This window comes from Typha angustifolia, chromosome 4, assembly GCF_048772165.1.
Source record: "Typha angustifolia cultivar Huaian chromosome 4, ASM4877216v1, whole genome shotgun sequence".
Taxonomy (NCBI): Eukaryota; Viridiplantae; Streptophyta; class Magnoliopsida; order Poales; family Typhaceae; genus Typha; species Typha angustifolia.
The window spans coordinates 6,306,755-6,331,170 of record NC_133242.1 but is presented as its reverse complement, the minus strand read 5'-3'; the positions used below and the strand labels follow the sequence as shown (position 1 = coordinate 6,331,170).

At 33.8% G+C, this 24,416-nt stretch overlaps 1 protein-coding gene across 2 annotated transcripts; it reads right to left on the bottom strand.

Moving 5' to 3' along the window:
- Positions 1–17,439: 17,439 nt before the first annotated feature.
- On the bottom strand, positions 17,440–18,861 carry LOC140759387 (uncharacterized). Of its 2 annotated transcripts, none has more exons than XM_073095933.1 (6): positions 18,702–18,861; positions 18,393–18,536; positions 18,222–18,292; positions 18,013–18,090; positions 17,852–17,911; positions 17,440–17,753 (listed from the first exon to the last, which is right to left on the bottom strand). In XM_073095933.1, exons 2-6 carry the CDS (start codon positions 18,490–18,492, stop codon positions 17,610–17,612), a joined length of 453 nt encoding a protein of 150 aa, XP_072952034.1. In that variant the 5' UTR covers positions 18,493–18,536; positions 18,702–18,861; the 3' UTR covers positions 17,440–17,609. The 2 variants fall into 2 exon arrangements, with proteins under 2 accessions (XP_072952034.1, XP_072952035.1); XM_073095934.1 differs by having other exon boundaries at positions 18,393–18,526; positions 18,702–18,853.
- Positions 18,862–24,416: the final 5,555 nt, after the last annotated feature.

Below are 24,416 nucleotides of genomic sequence, written 5' to 3'. Positions count from 1 at the left end.
CCGTGGATGGAGGCACGAGATTCTAGGTAATGATGGTTGGTGGAGGACCGGCGTTAATGAGGTGGCACCGGTGGAAAAGTGATGGTGGAAAGGTTATGGATGATGGAAAGGTTAGGGCAAGTGTTGGATAGATTGAAAGAAGGGGGAGGAGAGGGCCACTCCTAAGGGACTAGGGTGATTGGCCGATCGAGGCAGTTTAGAAGCGGCGTTGCCAGGGATTGAGGGAACGGGAGCAAAGAAGACAAAGGAGGCAAGGCAAACTCAATTCTCAATAATCAATAATAATTTTGGTTACCCTACACATCCTTTTATAGGCTAACCAACAACTCAAATTAACCCTAAAACACAATTTTCGTCGACCGCGTTCGAGCGCACCATCGAACGCGCCTCTCGGTATTTGCGAACGTGATGCAGGCGTTCACAGTGCGTTCAAATGCACAGTGCACTCTCTTCACCCACGTTCACAACCCCGTTCACAAACCGCGTTCGAACTCACTCCATCCGCGTTCGAACGCAACTTATAGAAAACTTATTTTAATGGAAATTAAACACTAAAATATGAAATAAAAACACTCCTAAAGTGAATCCATGCTCGAGACGACGTCGGTGAAGTCCGAATTGTATCAGTATGATAATGATTTTAGAGATTACATTAATAACTAAGATATTGAGAAATGCATATAATTTCATTATCATCTGATATACCTGATTATTGAGTGGTTAATATACATTATATGTGGTTGCATCTGATATGATAGCATAGTTATGGTCGGTATGTATTAGATGTGTTATATTTAAAAGAGAGTTATGATGATAGTATAACATGAAGATTATTTATACATTATTGAGAATTATAAACTTTGATTAGTTGTGACATCATATCTACATTTTATTTACATAATATAAGGATACATTCATATACTCATTTATAACATGATGCTCCTATGTAATTTATATTATCCAGTACATAATTTACTATCTTTTTAGCATTAATGATTTGGGGTAATGTCTATTCACTGAGCCTTTTGCTCATGACTCTTTGTTTTTTTTATCTAACCCCCTCAGATATATGGTACGCGATAGCAACTTGAGATATCCTGATATAGATGATAATTTGTATATAAATTGAGTTATATCGTGGTTTGTTATATTCGTACTTTATTGTATTAGACAATGATTTGTATAATATATGTCAGATTATAATGTACTTATGTATCAGTTATTTTAGTTATATCTTAATGGTTTGTCGTGGCCTGTGTGGGCCCTACCAAATTATGTAGTGGTCTAGTGTATATTATTGTAGACTTCGATATTTATATGTTAACAGATTTATTTGGGTAATAGTATGATTTATTTGGTGATGGATTATGTAAGCATTGATATGTTAGCAGGTCTTATTTGATGATGTCATGATTATATGGGCATAAGAGTATATCTGTGCATAGCAGGCCCCGCCCAACCTGTCGCGTGCGCCGCACGTGCTGTGTAGGCGCGTGGGCGTGCACATGCCCGTGCCAGACGGAGGCGTTACAATTCAGGTCGTATCAAAGCATAGATTAAAGAATGATCTAGCAAACCATCAAGTACACTAGTTGTCGATCTTGTTTAGGGTTGTGCTAGTAGTTGATCTCGATGAGTTTGATATTAATTGATTAAGATAGATGTCTAAGTTGTAACTTTGAGGTTATTAAGCTTTGATACTTGACGATGTTGATAGAAATAATTTGAGATATCGATATATTGAGAGTTTATTTGAGCTACTAATAAATAGGATCAAATATTACTAAATCATGCATTGATATACTGTAGAGGACATGTATTTATGCCGATGTGTTATAATTTGTGGAACATAATATTGGAGATGTAGACATGTTTATATTGTGACAAAGTGTAGACATTTGTAAACATGTGGATATATGTATTTTGTGCAGAAGGATTATTATCAGTAGATTTGTGGTTATTCTAAACAAATATTGCATATTTTGGATTTTTAATTCTTTTATGGATATACTTGAGATTAAGAGATGATGTAAAAATGTATATGTACAGAGAGACTATATTGATTCCTTATGAGCGTTATAATTATTGATTATAGATGGATGATTAATATGTTTTCTAGGTAAGAATAAAAATAATGATGATTTTATATGGTGAAAAAGATATAAGGTGATATGATAGATGATTATGGATTGTAAATATAAAATAATTTTTAGAAATTGGTGTGATAGATTGTTTTTGCAAGATACAGGTAAGTTTTGATCGTACTAACAAATATGTGCCTTAATAGGATATGTTTGTCCAATAATATTGCTAGAGGATTAATGTTTCTTTTAAATTCTTAACTTGATGATTACCAAATCAGGTAATGAGCATAGGATATATGACATGGATACAGTTGTTGGATTATGAATGATTTCCGTAATTGAGACTTAATATATATACTTCTAGATGACATGAAAGTTGGTTTAGTTTAAAAGTTGCTAATTATGTGAATATGATTAGATGGAAAGAATGAGAATGAAATGAACCATATAGGGTGATAGTATTTTGCTAAAATGGTAGCATTATTGATATACCTTGTATGATAGTGAAAAATGCTTTACCGATTTAGTTTTAACATTAATATAGAGGATAATAATTTTATAACATGTTGATTGTGTGCTTTTGATAACGTGGGATTTGAGTCGAAAATATGTAGACTTATATCGATTTACAGTTATTATGTGGTATTGATGATGTTGTAGAATAATTTTGAGCAATGCTATAAAATTAAATTGTTCAATATATGTTGTGGACTTTGTATAGAGGATGTGATAGAATATTAAGTTGGAACTCTTGAGGAGTATGAGGTGTAAGTGATTTAATTAGAAATGAGATATGTTGATTTTTAATCAGAGATATTAAATTGAGATATGTGCTTTGACATGTTAGTTGTTTTGCGAGTGCTAATTGGAGAGATAACTTGATAGAGTTATTCATAGAGCTTATAGATATGATTATTTATTATGATTGATAGATGATTTGGAAGTTGAACTAATTGCTTCATAGGACAGTAATAAAAGAATTACAAAAGACTATAATATTTCATATACAGTGTATTAATAGATGTTTATTATACTATTAGATGATAAACAGATAATGATGCATAGAAAGTGATTATATTAGCATTTATTTAATCATTGGCTTACATGTTCAATTATTATTAGAGGTTATTGAGCGAGCCTTTTAGATATGAGATTGATCTTAATAATTACAAAGACTTATAGGTCTGCGTTTGAGTCTTAAGATAAAGATATTTGATTGAGAGATAATAATTTCATGATTAGTTCCATTATAGCTTGAGAAATTTAATCATTTAATGAATTGCAAAGTTAAGAATATGTGTTGATCTAAGGTGAAATGAAAGATATACTAGTAAGATTGTAATTTATATTTTTGGATGTCTTCTAATCTATATGAATTAGCAATTATTTTATTGGCAGATCATAATAGCATGACCAATTTGGGAGATTAACCTTAGTAGCTTTAGTTTATTTACAATATTTTTGTGAATTTGTCTAAGTTATGTTTATGTATTCTTAAAGGTCAAATACGATGGATTAGTAAATAGTTGTGTGGCAATGGATTAATATTATGAATTGAGTATTATATCTATCGAAATATTGAAGAGATTATCGGATTACTTAGTAGAACTCAGTAGATAGTCTTTGGATCTGAATATCATTATCATTAAGTGATATTTTGATGGATATACTAGTAGTGATAGTAATTAAATAGATAATAATTAAACTAGAATTATGTGAATCGAGGAATAAATAATTTGGATACAGAAAATTATTGATAGAAAGATCATTATAAATTTTATCATGTATGTTTCTTGAGGTACTATGAATTTAACTTTTTAGATATTGTAGATTAAGAAGGAAGATAATGTGGAGAATCAGAAGGGTGTATAAATTTGCTTGATGTTGCATTATAATTAATATTAACAGGTTGGATTAGATGTGTTGTATGCTATTTTGAAGAATGTAGTCGTATATGGATAGGTGTGATCTTTTAATATTGATTTGTTTAGTAATGGTTTAAACATATGTGTAATGCACTTATAAATAAGAGAGTTTGTACTATTGCCTAAATTTTATGGGGATATCAAATGTTGATGAGTACATTTAGGTTAGTGCCATAATTTGTCTAAAAAGATAATCATGAATTAAATATTTTGAATGTTCTAGAGATAATATGTATTTACCATTCTACCCAATATTAGGGATAATATTATGTTATGAACCGGCCTAATCCGATCCGCAACGGTTCTGAAACTTAGATCCTAGCTTGATAGCCCTCCAATGGCTAGATAGATGCTAGGTTTAGTTCTTGGTGTGAAAGGGGGGAAAGTTGTTGTGGAAGAGGGTGGTTAGAGACTAGAAGAGGCCGACCAAAGACTTGGGCAGTGAAAGAAGGGCGGTAGGAGAGGGCGCCAATGGCTAGAGTCAAGTAGAGAAGGAGATAATGTTAAAGCCAATTCCAATAACATGATCATCATCATATTCCAATTAGAGTTTCCTCCACATATATATAGAGGCTAATATGAACTGGATCAGATTGGATCACATCAAAGGGAGATTAGGCTTAATGGATTGAGTCTAATTATCTTATCTGGTTATTTGGTTTAGTTAGAGTCTTAGTAGGTTAAGATTTTATTTAATTAGCTAAATCCAACTTTACGTAGTTTTGCGAAAATATTGGTAGAATATTCTACACATATCCAAATAATATCAAACTAGTTGGATAAGGTCTCCAAACTCTAGATATACAATGTTGATATTCATGACTTCTCTGGATTCGAAATATATATGGGACAAAATGAAGTTTAATTTGAGAGTTAATCGGAGAAGATAAGGAAGACTGGTTAGTTGGTTTCTTAGGGTTTCATATTGTTTTAGGACTTGTTGGCTAGCCTTTATAAATATGTGGATGACAGCTAACTTTATTAAGCTATTGGATTCTTGATTTCTTGCCTCCTATCTTCTCTCTAGACTCCTCCCTCCTCCCTCTTCACCATCCTTCCACATGTACTGTTGGCAAGGTTTCCCCTCGCTTCAAATCTTCCTCGTTTGTTGAGTCACCCCTCTTCTTTGGGATCTTGACCACTTTGTTTATTTCGTCTACTTCCCTTAATCACATCCACAATCTACCCTCATTTCCATACTCATACATAACCCCGACATCCACTCCACCCGTCATCACCACCATCACCCACGCTATTCACTATTTACGTCCCTGCTACAGTTAGAATATGCAAAGGAAGTTAATAGGAAAGTTGTAGATAAGGAAGTCACGGATCCAACCCAATTAGTTTCATAATTTTTTGACTATCAGAGAATATCTAATAAATATTTTCTCACGGTTGCGCGGACTGATTTTCTGTAATAAATTCAGATCTTAAAGGAATATTAGCGTAGCCTTTCTTTAGCTCCAAGGCGATGATCCAACGGATCGGGTGTTTTAAGTTGAACAATATTTTGATTGCCAAGGTACAGTGAAAGATGCAAAAGTCCAGATAGCAAGCTTTCACCTCCAAGGAACGGCATTACATTGGTATAGATTGGTTATTCGTAGATGTGGATTTACCAAATGGGTTGAGTTTTGTAGGAGGATTACACGCAAATTTGGGATAGTAGTATATAAAGATTTTGCTGCCACATTAAACAAGATGGTTCAGAGGACAACCGTATTAGAGTACCAAGCTAAGTTTGAAAGAGTAAGTAGTCGTTGTGAGCCATCGTAGCCTAAACGACATTGATGAGCACATTTATTTCGGGGCTGCGGGATGAGATTCAGGCGGATGTTTGTGCTCTATGTCCTACTACTCTTGAGGAGGCCTTTGAGAAGGTTGTGAGGATGGAACAAAAGCATAGGGCTCTAAAAATGGCAGTGGAAACCAATTGGGGCAACCGAGATGGGTGGTTTTCACCTAGAACGCCGGTTGGAAATTCTGCGGTTTCAAAAACAGTGGCTACGAGTACTAGACCATGACCACCTTTGAGACCTTCTTCAGATGTTAGAAGAGACACTAGACCCCCCCCCCCCCCCCCCCCCCCCCACCACCACCCATTCGAACTCACACACCATCTCAGTTGGAGGAGCGAAGAGCGAAGGGTCTTTGCTTTCGATGTGATGAGCGTTTCACCCCGAATCATCGGTGTTCTAAATCACTCGGGAATGTGATGCTTATCGATGGTCTTGAGGAAGATGATGAGGTTGTTGATGATGAGAGTGTCTAGAGGAAACCCATGAGGAGGCCGTTGAGTAGGGCGTGGAAGAAGATATCCAAGCTGAAATATCGATACATGCATATTTGGGTACTTTCACGCCGAAGACGTTACAAGTAGACGGACTTGTTAGAAAACATTGTGTGCACATTCTCATCGATTCAGGGAGTACACACAACTTTCTAGACGAGAGGTTAGTAAGGAGATTGGGTTTGGATGCCGAATCCACCACAGGATTTGTCGTTGCTATTGGAAACAGCACAAAACTTACGACGGAGAGCTTGTGTCGCCGGATCGGTATACGGATACAAGGACATGACATTATTATGGACTTGTATCTGTTGGGGCTGTGAGGAGTGGACATTGTCTTGGGTGCTCAGTGGTTACAGAGTTTGGGACCCGTCATATTTAATTTCCGGAGCATGTGGATGAAATATAAACAAGGAAACAAAGATGTGCGGCTTGATGATGTTCGGTCTTCACCGATTCCTGTGATGCAGCCTATGGAGGGGCTGCCTTGTGCGTATGATTTGGCCTATCTTCTTCAGTTAGGACCAGCAGGAGAGGAGTCTCAAATGAGTCCAGGTGCTACTATTGAATTGTCTAATTTATTAGATAACTTTTCTGGACTGTTTGAGAAACCACAACAGTTGCCACCGAGGAGAGCAGCGGACCATCACATAGAAATTATACCCGGGGCTACACCGACGAACGTGAGGCCATATCGGTATCCACATGTGCAAAAATAAGTTATCTCAAAGAAGGTAGCCGAGATGTTGAAGCAAGACCTCATTCAACCAAGTTAAAGGTCATACTCATCCCCCATGCTATTAGTGCAAAAAAAGGGATAGAATATGACATTTTTGTGTTGACTATCGGGCACTAAATGCTATTACCGTCAAGGACCGGTATCCCATTCCAGTTATCGAGGAGTTGCTGGACGAGCTTGCAAGGGCGACTATATTTAGTAAGCTTGAGTTGAGTTGAGGGCCGGGTATCATCAAATTAGAATTCATCCGGCGGATGTGTACAAAAATGCATTTCGGACTCCGGATGGGCATTACGAGTTCTGGGTGAAGCCTTTTGGTCTCACCAATACTCCAGCTACCTTTCAAGGCCTCATGAATGATATATTTCGGCCTCTCTTGTGAAGGTATGTTTTGGTATTTGTTGATGATATTTTGGTGTATAGCAGGACTGAATTAGAGCATTCGCAGCATTTGGAGGACGTGCTGAACTTGTTGAAGCAAAACCAATTGTAGATCAAGAAGTCCAAGTGCCTATGGGGAGTACCATAAGTGGAGTATTTAGGCCACATCATTTCAACAAATAGTGTAGCGGCGGATCCTCAAAAGGTTGTATGTATGATTGCTTGGTCTGTTTCTACTACTACCATCGGATTAAGAGGATTTTTGGGGCTAACCGGATATTATCGACGCTTCATCGCTGGATTTGTTGAAAAAGGACTCTTTTAGATGGACGGATCAAGCCATTATAGCCTTTGAAAATTTGAAAACAGTAATGACGACAGCACCCGTTTTAGCACTACTAGACTTCACCAAAGAGTTCATTGTGGAATGTGATACGTCGGGTGTTGGCATAGGAGCTGTATTAATGCAAGAAGGACGTCCTATTGCCTATCTTAGCAAGGCTTTATCACAAAAATCTCAGCAATTATCGACTTACGAGAGAGAGATGTTGGCATTTATGCATGCGGTTATAAAGTGGAGGTCTTATTTGATCGGTAGACGATTCATTATCCGAACCGATTAAAGGAGCCTTCCATACTTTATGGGACAGCGTATACACACTCCAGCATAGTAGTGATAGGTCATAAAATTACTGGGGTATGATTATGAAATCCAATACAAGAAGGGAACGGAAAATAGAGCGGCGGATGCACTATCACGCCAACCCGATACCGCCGAGCTTATAGCCTATTCATCTCTTACCTTTCTCTTCCTTGATGAGTTGAGGTATGCATGTACATCTGACCCAGATACTTTGAGATTGTTGCAGGAGGTGATGGATGATCCGGAGCGCCATCTAGAGTTATAGAATTGAAGCGGTTTACTACTGAACTACGAATACATTCGAGTGCCCGCAAATGATGGATTACGGTAGAAATTATTAGAGCACTTTCACCAAACTCCAGAGGCTAGTCATAAGGGTGTCTTGAGGACTTATAGGTAGATATCTCAGAGTTGCACGTGGCTAGGATTGAGGCGGAATGTGAGGAGTTTTGTTCGTGCTTGCGAAGTCTGTCAAAGGGCTAAGGCAACCATATTGAAATCGGCCGGATTACTACAGCCTTTACATATACCGGGTCGTGTTTGGGAGGACATTTCTATGAATTTCATAGAGGGTCTTCCGTTGGTATGTGGTTAATCTGTTATCTTTGTGGTGATTGATAGATTGCGCAAGTATGCGCACTTTTTGGCATTGTCACATCCGTTTTCAACCAAGTCGATGGCTAAAATTTTTACTAGAGATGTTGCTCGGTTACATGGTATGCCACGCACGATTGTCTCGGATCGTGATCGTGTATTTATGAGCGACTTTTGGACGGAGTTTTTCAGATTGCAGGGGACTCGATTGGACTTCAGTTCGGCCTACCATCTATAAACGGACGATGAAACAGAGGTGGTTAATCGAGGCATTGAGCAGTATTTGAGGTGCTTTGTGGGAGAGATGCTGAGACGATGGTTGGAGTTTTTACCATGGATAGAGTGATCTTATAACACCGCCTTCCATAGCAGCATTAGCGTGACTCCATTTGAGGTGGTGTATGGACGCATAGCTCCAACGTTACGCGCTTATGATTTAGTGGCATCTGCAGATCGAAGGAAAGTGGACTTAGCATTTATAGATAGAGATGCCACATTGAGGAGGTTGCGTGCTTATCTTAAACTTGCTTCAACCACCATAGACACCTTAAGGACAAGGTGATCGGAAGCGTGGTGGATTGATGATTGAGATGTTGAGAAATGCATATAATTTTATTATCATCTAATATATCTAATTATCGAGTGGTCAATATACATCATATGTAGTTGCATTTGATATCATAGCATAATCATAGTTGGAATGCATCATATGTGTCATATATGAAAGAGAGTTATGATGATAGTATGACATAGAGATTATTTATATATTATTGAGAATTATAAACTTTGATAAGTTGTGACATCATATCTATATTTTATTTATATAGTATTAATGATACATTCATATACTCATTCATGACATAATACTCTTGCGTGATTCATTATCTAGTACATAATTTAATTTATATTTGGCATTACTAATTCAGGGTAAAGTTTATTCACTAAGCATTTTGCTCATGACCCTCTTTATTTCTTTTCTAACCCCCCTCAGATATGGAGTACGTGAAAGTGACTTGAGATAACCTGATAAGATATTTTAGGATGACGAGGTGAGCTATAAGTGCGAGACGTCATAGATGATAATTTGTATAGAAATTGAGTTGTATTGTAGTTTGTTATATTCATACTTTATTGTTTCACACAATGATTTGTATAATATATGTCAGATTATAGTGTACTTATGTATCAGTTATTTTAGTTACATCTTGATGATTTGTCGTGGCTTGTGTGGGCCTTGCTAAATTCTATAGTGGTTAAGTGTATATTATTGTGGACTTGGATGTTCATATGTTAACAGGTTTATTTAGATAATAGTATGATTTATTTGGTAATAGATTATGTGAGTATGGATATGTTAGCAGGTTTTATTTGATGATGTCATGATTATATAGGCATAAGAGTGTATTTGTGTGTGACGGGCCCCGCCCACCTATCGCGTGCCCCGTACGTGTCGTATGGGTGCGTGGGCATGCACGTGCCCGTGTTGGGCGAGGGCATTACAAAATGCTTAGTGCGTATTGCCGCCCTCATTCCCTTCCCCGTCGCCCTCCTCTCCAAGCCTGGCATCCTCGTTGCTCTCTTCTCTGAGCTTGTTGTCACCGTCACCTTCGTCATCGAGCTCTCTTTCTCCAAATGCCTTACACCCTCTTCTTCAAGCCCAGCATCCCTCTTCTTTGAGCCCAACATTGCCATTGCCCTCTTCTTTGAGCCCGACGTTGCCGAAGAGGTCGCAAGAGCAATTGGGGAGGAGGAGGGAGGGATCAAACGACGGAGATGAAATCGATGATGAGGTGGGATGTGGTCATAGAGGAGAGGAAAGAAGGATTGTTTAAAAGGGGGATTAAGGCAGAAGGAGAGGGTAATGAAGGAATTAAAAAAATTAAAATATAATATATTAGTTAAGCCACTTAATTATCTCGTCATTATAAGTGGAGAGGTAATTTTATCAATTCATCAATTCTATTAATAGTGTCAGGGGGTGAGGTATTTTTGATAGTTTAAGGGATTAGTGTATATCTAAAAAGAATTTAGGGGATCAATGTAGAAATGAGTGATATTTCACGAGGTGAAAATAAAATTATCTAATTTTTTTATTCATTCATTGTGCCTATGCCAACGAGATTACTGTTACTCTCACTTCTCGTCTTGGGATTGCATCTTAGTTGTCATCTTGGTCAAACCACTTCAATCCTGGAGGACTACTGACACCCGCTTCTATTTGGGCGTGTACATGTTGATGGAGGTTATTTGGTGAAAGATCTAGAGGGAACGTAAAAATACATTTTTTGTCATTCAGTTCTTACTATTTCCATGTTTTTATTGGAGCTGTTAGGGCTTTATAGGAAGTGTGAGAGCCTTCCTGACTAGGAGCAAGACCCCTTTCCCTATTTTCTCGTATCTCTGTAACATTTAGTTGTATTTTCCTCTCACCATGTTCTCTCTTATACATTCTTCTCCTTTTCACATAATTGGTTTCTATTATTTTCTCTTGAAAACAATATCGCCAAATACCTTATTCCAATCTTACAAGACAACAAAACCTTTTAATCAAGATCTTTCCATAGAAATGTCAATTGAGTCAACCTTTGCAAGTCTAGCCATAGGAACCCAGAAGATAGAATTGAAGAATAAGGAGATTGAGGAGAGAACCAAATTGAAAATAGTAAGTTATCACTATTCACTAAAACTTAAGGAGTTTGAAGGAATAGTTCGATTAGGTTTGCTAACCCTATGATTTTGATTGTTTAGTATTTGATTTTGATGATAATAAACAAATGAATTAGCTACATTATTTTGATTATATCAAACAAGTTAAAATAGTGATTGAGAAACATTTTCTTTTTAATGTAAAAGTTAAAAATTTTGACCATGTGTTAGGATTTTGGGCATAACTTTTAATTTTTATATGATATTATTGTAATTCATTTTAATCTGAAAAGAAAACTCATTTATCTATATCTTTGTTATATAATATGATTTTTAATTTTAAGGTTTTAGTTTTCAAACTTATGTCCCAATTTAGATATTACAAAACTGTATTTCTAGCAAATAGATTCTTGACACCTGTCCAATTTTTTTTATTTATAATTTTCTTACAGTAATTTGATAAATATGATATTCTATAACTTTTATATACAAATATTTTGAAATTCAGACATTACCTATGTTTTGGGCATATACATTTTTGAACATAGTTTACTCTTTCTCTTATAGCCATAACTTTTCAAACAAATATCTTTTTGATATAATTCATGTAAGATTAGAAAGACAACTTAAAGATCTTCAATTTATCATGTGGTAAAGTCTAATTTGACCACTTTAGTTATCAACAAGGTGCTATAAGGTAGAGAAAAAAGTTTGATCAAAATGTACACACATTAAGTGCTTTGCAAACATTTCATTATTTCATATTATTTCTAATAGAGAAGAACATTCTTAAGCCTATAAAAGGAGGTCCATATCTCATGTTGAAGAGAGAGTTTAAAATACAAATCAAAGGATACAAAATATAACAAAAAAAATAAAAGTTCAACACATATTGGAGAAGAAGAGAAGTTTCTACTTGACAAATTTTTTTCTCTCTTCTTTTTCTTAATGAGATTTATTTGTACATTAAACTTATTGGGAGTTATTACATACCTTGAGTATGTTTATCATGTTGATTTGATTTGTGAAGAAAGTGAAAAAAATCTTCGTTGTTGGTAGGTGAGAGATCGAGTAAATCTTTTGAAGACGTTGGCCGACATTTTTACTCAAAACATATGTTATTTTGAGAAAAATGATTTTAGGGGATAAATATCTTATGTAAATGTTGCTTACACCTTAGCTAAACTAGTGTTGTATATCTTTTAGTGCATAGTAAAATTCATAAGAAATAAACCTTGAGGAGCATCTTAGGCATTAGCCAAACCATAATGGTACCTCCTAACCCACGACCCCCTCCCCTACGCCCTTGGGCCAACCAAAGTTAATTAGTCTGAATTGCTTAATGCAAAATTCTCTTTGTAAAGAGATAAGAACAATAAAAGCTTTGCCCTGACTTTAAGGGAGAGGTCCTCTATTGATAGTCGAATAAAAATTTTGGTTAGGTCATATTTGATAATCTCTCGATATTTCTAAGCGAATGAGGTTGGAAATAGCCATCCGTTCTTAGAGCTCTTTCTTGTCGTTTTAAATATTACCTTTCTCTATTCCTTTTCAAATTCATCATCAAGTGGAGATTCAAGTTAGGCCGACTGAGAAATCTAAGTGTTAGTTTTTATTTCTAGAAACTATAAAATAAAATATTTATGTACAAAATAAATCTAGTTTTGTATTTTAGAAAAATAAAATAAATATTATCTAATATAAATAATAATAAAAAGTTAAGAAATTCTGGCTTGTGAGGTACACCGAAGCGTAACTACTCTAAAGGAAAGTGGCACCTCTATGAAAAGTTACCCGCCTCTCTTTCCTCCAAGGTACAACTCAGAACTTCATTCCCACATCATCAGATAGTACAATCTTTTGATATTTCTATGTGAGAACCGCACTCCTCCAATTTGAATAAAATAATATATAAGAGAAAATTGAAAGATAAAAGTTGCTAAAAAAAACTTTCTATTTGGCTTGAATTTTTTTTATATTATTATTTTCTCATGAACAAAGGGGTATTTATAAGTATTTGAGGCCTTTTGAACTTCTTCAAAATTTGTAGCCCCCAAATAAATTTAGCCCATTAATCATTTTAAAATGACTACTGTTACAAAACTTTTAAATTTCTTGCAACATCTGAGTTTATCATATCGAACTTTTCTATTATCTATCAGTGCTAAGTACCTTATGGTTTGAAGTTGCACTTTGCAATAATTATATTAGATTGAGGATCAATGGTAGGAAAAGTACTTTGTTCTCGTGCAGGGTCATGTTATTTATAGCCATGTACTTACCTTGAATTTATGAGAGTTACTAGGGATTTACCCAAGTCCTATAGTTGTGACATCACAATAGCTCTCACTTAGATGAATCCTCAAAAAGTGTCTCTAATGGAACACACATCTCAAAAAATAATAACTACATTGGACTCTTTAAGAGATTAACTCAATTTGGTCGTCACATAAAGCACTTCACCATAGGGATAGGAAAAATAATAAGTGCTCTTCACTATGTTCATTAACCGTTTTGTTTCTACCCAACTTCACTTTTGAATAAATCTAATCATGTTGTAGGAATTCACTGTTGGGACAATTATGAGGTTTACTATCCTCCTCGATGAAAATCTTGTAGCAATGCTAGTCTTATGACCTCGTCTCTTTTTAAGGCTATTTTGTCTTTACAAGTAATTAACTTGCATGACATGTCAATATAAAAGTCTTTAGAATTTAAAATTTTAATATGGAGTTCACAACCCCCACATTTATAAATAATTTCATGTATTGCATGATGATAATTATCAAGTATGCATGTATAATAGTGATTTAAATAATCACATTTAACTTTTATAGCACTTCAATAATTTTATTGTTAACTATAAAAGAAAGTATTTCACATACTATATTACATATATCATGCACTTTAATATATACAATTTTATTCTCATTTTTTTATATATACATTGAAGTATGTAATTATCATTAATAGTAATTAAATGAATAGCACACGCTATTTTTCATAAACATGCTTAATATTTTACTATCATATAGCAAAATAATATTTAACATTTAACACCCCCATATTCTACTCTATATTTAAGAATAAGATTTATTCAAATATAAAACATGTCCAACATGGAATCTTAATTCTTATATTTAAGAATTAACATATTAAATAAAAACATTCGCATTAAATTTATTACTAAAATTAAACATTTAAGGGACTAGAATGTAATATGTTACAAACAAAAGGGTTTTTCTATCAAAAGGGTTCTCATAATTTCACCCATTTCTTAAATCGTTATGTGAATACCAAAATTATGATATTTTGAAAACTGCAGAAAAGATATATTATAAGTATGTTTGCATTAACACTTGTATCGATTAAATCATAAATAATTAAAATCCAGTGTTTAAACTATAAATTCAGTCAGCAATTTATTTGAAATATAATTCAAATGCAAGATTAAAAACCGCAACTATATATATGCTATCTACTTGTAAAAAATGATTTAAAAGTAATTTCAATAAATACTGGTTTTAAACTCAAAACAATTATTTTTTTTTCTGTTCAATATAGACAAATTTCAGAATAGTAAGGTCTAAAATAAAAATTCAACATGATAAGAGTACACAACTTTAAATGAGTACATCAATGAGTCAATTAAATAAACAAATCTCTTTACTAGAACATATTCAAAATATCTTCTTTTATTAAATTTTTGGTTTATTCGGTTTGGATTCAAAATTTATTTGAATTCCGACAAGATTTAATATTCTTGTAATTATTATATCTGAATTCAAATCAGTTGTTGATGTATTAACTAAAACCTTTCAAATAAATCAGGAGAAAAATTTATTTTAGGTAAATATGATCATTTATCCAATATGCATTGCATGAATGAATTTCACAAACTATTTTTTTTTCGAAATAATAATTAATCACAATTATTTTATGAAAATATTCTAAATGGAGGTATAATAATACCAACAATATTTTAGTCAAGTATACGTCCAAGAATAGAAAATCATAAATTTCTATATAGCATAAGAACTATTTTATAACTTGCTAAAATTCTTACGACTAAAATGTAAACTTCCTAATTGCATTAAAAAGCAATAAAAGAAGTGTCTACGGCATTAAAATAGAATGAATTTAAATTGATTTTCAAAAAACTGAAAATCTTTCATAAATGGCGTCTGTTTTTAACTTTATAGCATTAATTTTAAAATTTTCAATATCCGAAATGTAAATATTATCATTTGAATAATAAAATGTTTCAAACTTACATTTTGTATAATAAGGTCAGAAACATATTAAGAATTTCTAACAGATTATGAATTACGTTCTATTTATGAACTTTTCTAATTTTAGTAATTACAATTCTATAAATAGCAGATTAAATATACAATCAGCAATTGAAGAATTAAAAGATAAATAATAGTTTATGATCTGTTTTGAAATATAAGTACACTTTTTTTTTAGATTTCCAAGATACTATAAAAATTATTGTCTAATTCATATAATTTAAAATTTTATATTTCAGAAAATAAGTCCTCAAATGCAATAATATTTCTAATAAATTATTAAGTACATGAACCCCCACAAGAGTCATCTTTCCTTTAGATTGTTAGTTTTTATTTCTAAAATATTTAAAATAAAATATTCATGTACATAATAAATCTAGTTTTATATTTAAAAAAATAAAATAAATATTATTTATATAAATAATAAAAAGTTTAGTAACTCTAGTATGTGAGGCACATCAAAGCATAATTACCCTAAAGAAAAATGGTGCCTTTATGCATGGTTACCAACCTCTCTTTCCTCTAAGATATAACCCAGAACCTCATTACTATATCGCCGGATAGCACAGTCTATGTGACAACCGTACTCCTTTAATTTAAATAAAATAATATATAAGAAAAAATTGAAAGATAAAAAGTAGCCAAAAAAAACTTTCTATTTGACTTGGAAATGTTTTTTATATTATTATTTTCTCATAAATAAAGGGGTATTTATAAGTATTTAAGGCCTTTTGAATTTTTTTAAAATTTCAAATACCATTAATTATTTTAAAATAATCGTTGCAACTGTTACAAACTAACAATTGAGTTTTAAATTCCTTTAATTACTAATTTTAACTTTAATTAAAATTCTGAAATTAACAACACTAGGATAATAGATTCTTCTTCCTCTCTTTGAAACAAAATTTATTATGTTTTCTTACCACTTTTTCTTGTGAATCTATAGAAAATTCAGTATATTTGACTATTTCGTCAATCTCAAATCAAAACAGATGCTGATATTTAAGGATCTATCAGCCGATACTTAAAACCTCCGGTTGACTATTATGGTTAGGTGGGATTGGCATAGAACAGTCAATGCCATTTTTCTCGCTTCAAAAGAAGAATGCAAATGAAGAAAGAGAATTTGAAAATAGAAGAACTCATGTTGCTACAATTGATGCCATTTGATTGTAGTTCACTTCTCCCGCCTCCTCAATGACCCAATTATTAGTTGTTCAGTTCCAGCATCCAAAATTCTAACATCTTCCTCTCTCTCTTTCTCTTCTCCTCTATCTTCTTCTTTAACGTACCAGCCGTGTTGTGTCGTATTCAACACGTACGGTGTCGGCCATTGATTGGCATGACAACCCTTGTCAGAAAATACATGGGGGATCTCTATGTAAGGGATAATCATAATTTTTTTTCTCTGGGAAGTTTCAGTTATTTTCTTGCTTGCTTCAGTTTATCTGCGAGATGATGCCAACAGACAATGAGTTCCTCTAATCAATTGAAAAGTACAGGATTTGAAGCACGTTGGTCTTCATAATTTTTCAGTATTACATAACATATAGGAGATCTCAGTGTAAAGATTAATCATAATATTGTTATCTTTGTAAACTTAATTCCGCTGATAATTCTAGTTGCGATATGTGATAAATTTTGCGATGTTGCAGCAGTAGCCAAATCACCGTTAGTTCAATAACCTATAAATCTTGATCTGCAATTATACATGTCTATTTTTTGTTGAAATCATGAGTGCCTGTAAGAGTTTGCAGCAATGACTCCACATGGAACAATTTTGATGCAAATCCCTCAAGATTTAATTTCAATATAATTTGAATATGGCTTGCAAAGCTAGTCTCCAATAGTAACTTCTTTAATCTATAGTTCTTGTATCACAATATTATTCGTATAGAATTAACATAAGCAGGCCGACCCCACTCTCTCTCAAAAACAGAAAAGAAAAGGAAAAGAAACCATTATTCAAAACATAATTAATGAGAGCTTCAAATGATCACTACATCACTCCTTCAGTACTGGTTAAAACCTACTATACTTTTAGCTGGTGATACTCCTTCGTCGCAAATTCCCACCATGCGGCACAAGTCATTAGCTTTCATCTTGTCAAGCTTCGCCAGTATCAGAGGAACATATTTCTGAACGTTTCTCTTGCACTGCAAAATTAAGGGGAGAAGAAGAAATTAACTATAAATAGCTTGTTCTAGTGATGGCCAAGATTTTGGTAATTTAGGAGAAGAACAAAAATGCTTACTTGGTGTCCATCCTCATCGACTTCTTCGCAGTATGCAAGAATAACCTTGATTATTTTTGACTGGTAGAAGGTAGAGTAATAGATAATGTGAGAGAAAGGGAAAAGAGTAAGAACACAATCAAACTTTTTTGTATAAATTTCATCAACTATCACACTATTACCCTCATTTTAGGCGTTGTTACTTCAGTGATGATATCTTTCACTGCTTTTCGGCATTCTAAACAAATCTTCTCATCTACCTGATAAAGAAGAATGAACTCAGTATTGCAGCATGTTTGCTTTAAAAAACAGAATACACACTAATAGAGAAATTAATTTGCAATGTATATAACAATAGAAAGTATGCAGTAGTTCATGCCATTCTACGCACCTCAGGAGAAAACTTTTTGATCAAATCTAGACCCTTGTTACTTGAAAAGACCGATTCACGAAAGCCTACCCCTGTATCATATAAAGACCTTCATTAAACGTGCATATACTTTTGAAGTATGCAACAACAGAACAATACTTGTAATTAATGTTGATTGTTGATTTAATTTACCTTGCTCCATCGATATTGGCTCAATACCATGCCTTGCATGCACAAAACCTAATGTAACCAGGAGGAGAAGTATAACAGCAAGATTTCCTCCTTTCTCCATTCTTCACTCACTCTTGAAAGGAAAACAATCAAACCTACAGAGTGCTGCCATATATCTTGTTAGATAGCAGAATAATAAAGAGTAACAAAAGTATCAATCTATTAGACCAAAATTCTAGAGCATGTAGATGTACCAAATACTTTTACCAACTTATAATTCGAAGTGCGAGTTACAAACATTAGAGTAGAAGATCGTCGTCAGAGACATACCAGTTTAATTTTCTGAAGTGAATGCTGGATGGATGGGAAGCAGATTAGGTAAGGGAGCTATTTAAAACCAATTGATAGCAGTGGGAAGTGGGCATAAATTAAAACTAAAGCTAATTCTGAGCTTGTTTTTCTCATTTGCTTCTTCCGAAGGACAAATAATTGTTCCTGCTTAAAAATAATTCAACTTGCAAAATAATGAATGGAGAAGAAGTTGTTTATCGTCCCACAAAATTCCTTGGATCTCTCATGTACTAGGAAGACAACAACATACATGTTAATGTACCTTCACAACTACTTGGAATTCCACTTTCTTATCACGGCCTAACTTTATTCTTCTTAAAGGTGCAAGTGGTAAGCTTAGATACCAAGTAACTACTTCTGCCAGAGTAAACTTGAGGGATACTTATTTAAACCTCTGAACCATGTAAAACTTCTCAAATATCAGTTTTATTTAGTTTCCGTTTTCTTCTTTTTCTCTATTAATAAATACCACGTGTTTATCACATGATCAATTTGAGGTGCTTTAAGGACCGTTTTACCCTTATTTTAGAAGAAATAAAGAGAGAAGTTGAGGGTAGGACGACCATTTGATATATCTTTTTTTTTTTTGCCAATGCCATCATGGGCCAGAGTCTAGGTATAGTTAGTCCTAAATTTAAAATAAACAAGCTCTGGCGAGACAATCAAATAATATATCATTCATGCTGGTAGTTTAGTTAGCGTAATGTAATTTTCCACCAGCATTAATGATTGAGATAGCATTTTCCATGCATCACCCAATAATTTGCTGTGTGCCCTGACATATGAAAATGCTAAAGCTTGCTACTGTAAAACATGCAAATATTTGACTTTGGATGCTTGTGCGCGTCTCCATTATGGATCCTATTGCACAACTTATCCAATCACTCTCAAGTTGTTGTTGTTGTTCCAATGAAGTATGAACTTAATGACAGAGATGTAGGACGGATAAAGGTATTAGGGCACAGTGTAACGGTGCACAAGAAGATAAGATTGTTAAACCACATGATAAAGCTAGCTTGAGTTCACATGCATGGTCATAAAGCTAGCTTGTTAAGCCACATATAAATATACTAAACAAGGTATAATGAACTATCTTATATACACACAAATAAGTGAATAACTGTTAATGCAATTTTATCTAAATGACAATTTCATGGACAAACACACATGAGAACATTGAATGATGCAAAGTAGACGAGAGTTTGAACCAGGAAAGAAGTAAATTCAACAATTGTATCAGATGCATTTGAATGCACCATGGTCATTTGAACATTGCCACTGTTATGAACCTGGCTCGGAGGGTAGATCTGGGGTAGTTGTAGAATATCTTGTTCACAGAGTTTTGGAAGAATATTCACAAAATATTCTTTCGATGCTAAAAAATTATGTAACTAGATGGATTCGCTTTATAACTTTCCGATTTATGTTTGTCGTATTTGGACTCTTTCTCAATTCTAAATATATTTGTTGTAAAATCAGGATCTATACTGGATTGTTGTGGGAGAATAAGTTGGCATAGTGGAAGATGTTAGTGATGGCCGGCTGGTTGTGGTGTGGAGGTGCTGATGGGGCGTGGTGGTGGAGGTGGCTAGTTGAAATAGAGAGAAGAGGGGGGAGAATCTGGATGGTCCTACGGGACTAGGGGGATCATTAGACAAGGAGGGTGGCAGGGGTGCGGGTGTTACAAACCAATCGTGGGGCAAACCCAACTCTAACTCAATTCAACAAAAAAGAGGTGGTCAAGATTTCTCTTGGCAAGTTATCTATTTATATTTATCCTTGCATTTGTTTTTTTGTTGCTTTTGCTTATGTGTCTTAGTTATTATTGATGTGGACAAGTTGTGCTTACATGGATTAGTCGGACTCGAGCCTATTTGAAACATCTACCTCCAAAAATTACGTGTTCTTCACATGGAAAGATCCACGTGATTCTAACATTACCTGTCGGTGTAATAATCTCAAAAAGTATCTAAGATAGGTCTAAATTACCATAACAATCTAAGCAAATAATTTATAATTACAATTATCACAGATCTCAACAAGCCTTCAGAAATATATGTCAATATACAAACTTAAAACATAATAACCCTCGCAGGGGCTAAAGTCTAACTAGAAAGAAAAAAATAAACAATGTTGCGGTTCTTGATTTAGGTGCATAGTGAAACCGCTTCAATTTGTATCAATTTCTATTTATATTTAAAAAAAGAGATAGTTTCTAGTAGATGCATCTGAATGCAAAAGGATGGTGTTCGAACGCCTGATTTGCATTTGCATATATAGAGAACGCGTTTTGGTTGTTCGAACGTAATCGGTGCATTCGAATGCACAACGAAAAGTTGAGTTATAATAGGACTTGTTTATAGTTAAGTTGAGTTGTAATAGAATTTGTTTAGGGTTTTTGGATGTTTGGCTAGCCTCTATATATGTAGAGAAGTAGCCTTATTGATTATTGAATATTGAAATTAGTTTTCATCTAGGCTTAAGCCATCTTCTCCCTCCTCCTTTCTCCCCTTTCATATCCAACCCAAGTTCTTGTCAATGGTTGAGGTTAATCATTCGTCATTTCTCCCTCCTCTCTCTAGCAACCAGCCATACTTGGAAGCTCCCTTCTTCCCTCTCATCTGGTTATAAGCACTAATTCATCCACCATACCATAATCATCTTCCATAACCTTAACCACCTAATCCACGTCTATCCCACTATCCCATGACCTTCGGTCATTATTTCATACGTAACTTTCAATCTACTTATTCGATCTACATGATTCTAGTTACATTGGATGCTTAACTGACAGAGAACAACATATCCAAATATTGGATTAATCCAACGGTTCGATCAATCCTAGTTACCTTCGCAAGTTCTATGCTGATTTCTGTCCAGATTATCAAATCAGATAGAAACTCATCTTCAGCAAAAATGACCGTAATAAACAACCCTAATAAGAAAATAAAATTTGTTACTCCTCGATATCAACATCCTTCATATTTAACTCTGAAATATTTCTACTAAAATGGCAGTGAGCACATGCCCTAGCAAGTATAATCCAATAGTAATCTATGTGTAACGCCCCCGTTTGGCTCGGGCATGTGCACGCCCACGCACCCACACGGCATGCACGGCGTACGCGACAAGTCGGGCATGGCCCGTCACACACATATACATTCCTATGCACATATAATCATGATGTCATCAAATAATACCGACTAACATATTCATACTCACATAATCCAATACCAAATAAATCATATTATCAACTAAACATATACACTCCTGTGCACATATAATCATGATGTCATCAAATAATACCTGCTAACATATTCATACTCACATAATCCAACACCAAATAAATCATATTATCAACTAAACATATACACTTTTGTGCACATATAATCATAATGTCATCAAATAATACCTGCTAATATATTCATATTCACATAATCCAACACCAAATAAATCATATTATCAACTAAACAAATCTATTAACATATGAATATCCAAGTCCATAATCATATACACTAGACCACTACCTAATCTGGTAGGACCCACACGGGCCACAACAAACCATCAAGATACAACTAAACAACTAATACACGAGTACACTATGATTCGACCTGTATTATACAAATCATCGTCAAATACAAAAGAGTATAAATATCAAATACTAGTACAACTCAATTTTTATATAAACTATCATTTATACCGTCTCGCATCTATAGCTCACCTCATCATCGCTATAAAATATCTTCTCAGGATATTTCAAGTCGCTATCATGTACCACGTATCTAAGGGGGGTTAGAAAAGAAATAAAGAAAGTTATGAACAAAAGGCTCCGTGAATAGACCTTACCCTGAATCAGTGATATCAAACAGAGAGTAAATTATGTACTGAATAATATGAATCAGAGCATCATGTCATGAATGAGTATATGGATTTATCCTCAATAATATATAAATGAAAAGTATATAACGTCATAATTGATAAAAGTATATAATCCTCAACAATGAGTAAACAAATTTCCATGTCATACTATCATCATAACTCTATCTCAAATATGACACATGATGCATGACGACCAAGACCATGTTATGATATCAAATGTAACCATATATGATGTATATCAATCACTCGATAATCAGATAATCAAATGATAATAAAATCATATGCATTTCTCAACATCTTAGTCATCAATGTCAGCTCTATATATCATCATCATACTAGACCACTATGCATAGTCAACACCCGGTATCTGGTCTCAACATCATGTCCGAAGGCTCAGAGCATACTCCGGCACCCGCAAGAGTATCTCAAATATAACCATACCCCGCCACCTACTAGGATATCAACATCCATCCGGACCGGGCACCCTTCCTAGCTAATAGAAACCTCGTGAGGATAACTCACCACATATATCCTGACGAACAGCATGTGTCCGAATGTCTGCTGCGCATATAGACTAACGACCTCAGACGTAAGGCCAATAGAATCACGACTATGTCGAGCGATCAATCATCCACCAAGCGCGTCCTAACTCTCGCGCCCACTCGGGTATCCTCACGCTTTCTATCAACTATCCTATCAATCACATTTCATATGCATATATCCAGTACGATAATAAATCACTACATAATAGGAATTTAGGTGGAATAGGAATTAAGAGAAAAATAATGCAATGTAGTCTCCAACTCAACACATGCATACTCATGCTAATCTATTACATATATACTCATGCTATAGATCAACTGGACATAACCTTACAACAGTATAATCATCTCTCATTATCTCTATTTATCATCATCATATTCATATTCAAGATCAGCCTAGTTATATGCATGATAAAAATATGCTCGACTGTAATAATCTCTAGATAAAGTCATATAATCATATTGGAGACCAAAATATGTATGCATATAATATATAATATAACCTAATTTGATAAAGGCGTCTAGGGGATAAGACTACTCACAGTCTGATCAGAAGACACGAACCACGCATCTCTCATGTCCGTTAGTCAAACATTAACTCATTGTTAGGGTCCACGAGGTCTCACATAAGGGGGTTTGGGGTCTAAAAATATTTAAGTAATATGATGTTAGCTGTTTATCCCATTTAGAATTCATTGGTGTAAAATATAATAAATTATTTGATTTTATTAAATAACTTGATATACATTATATATATATATATAAAATTATGATAACCTTATTCTAATATATATTAGGCATATAGTAATTAAACCTCTTTAAGCATAAAAGAATCAGATATACAATAATATAATTAAAATATATGTACACAAAATAACTAACTATAATTCAATTATTTGGCAATTACTACTTTTACTTAACTAGTTACTAATCATACATATAATATTCATTATCCATAAATATAAAAATAATTATCTGAGCTCAGCATTTTATTGCATAGAAAATAATATATAATAATAATAAGGTGCTAGAAACACATTGTATATTCAAATATATTAAATATATGCATGTATAAGCATACATAAACATTAATAGAAACTTATATAATTTAATTAATTTTAATAAAACTAACTATATAAAATATAAGATTATTATCAGTATGATTACATGTATTAATCTAATAAACAATGGCTAAACTATATATATAATCATATGCAAGTATTTATAACTATAATTAATAAATTATTATACTAAAAATACTTAGCTAATACTT

Bases quoted from the DNA above. Each gene is read 5' to 3' on its own strand.
- LOC140759387 (XM_073095933.1), bottom strand. From the start codon at position 18,492: ATGGAGAAAGGAGGAAATCTTGCTGTTATACTTCTCCTCCTGGTTACA. The intron at 18,293-18,392 runs GTAAATTAAATC...TATATGATACAG, and splicing joins GCCAATATCGATGGAGCAAG to GGGTAGGCTTTCGTGAATCG. The intron at 18,091-18,221 runs GTGCGTAGAATG...CTTCTTTATCAG, and splicing joins TCAAAAAGTTTTCTCCTGAG to GTAGATGAGAAGATTTGTTT.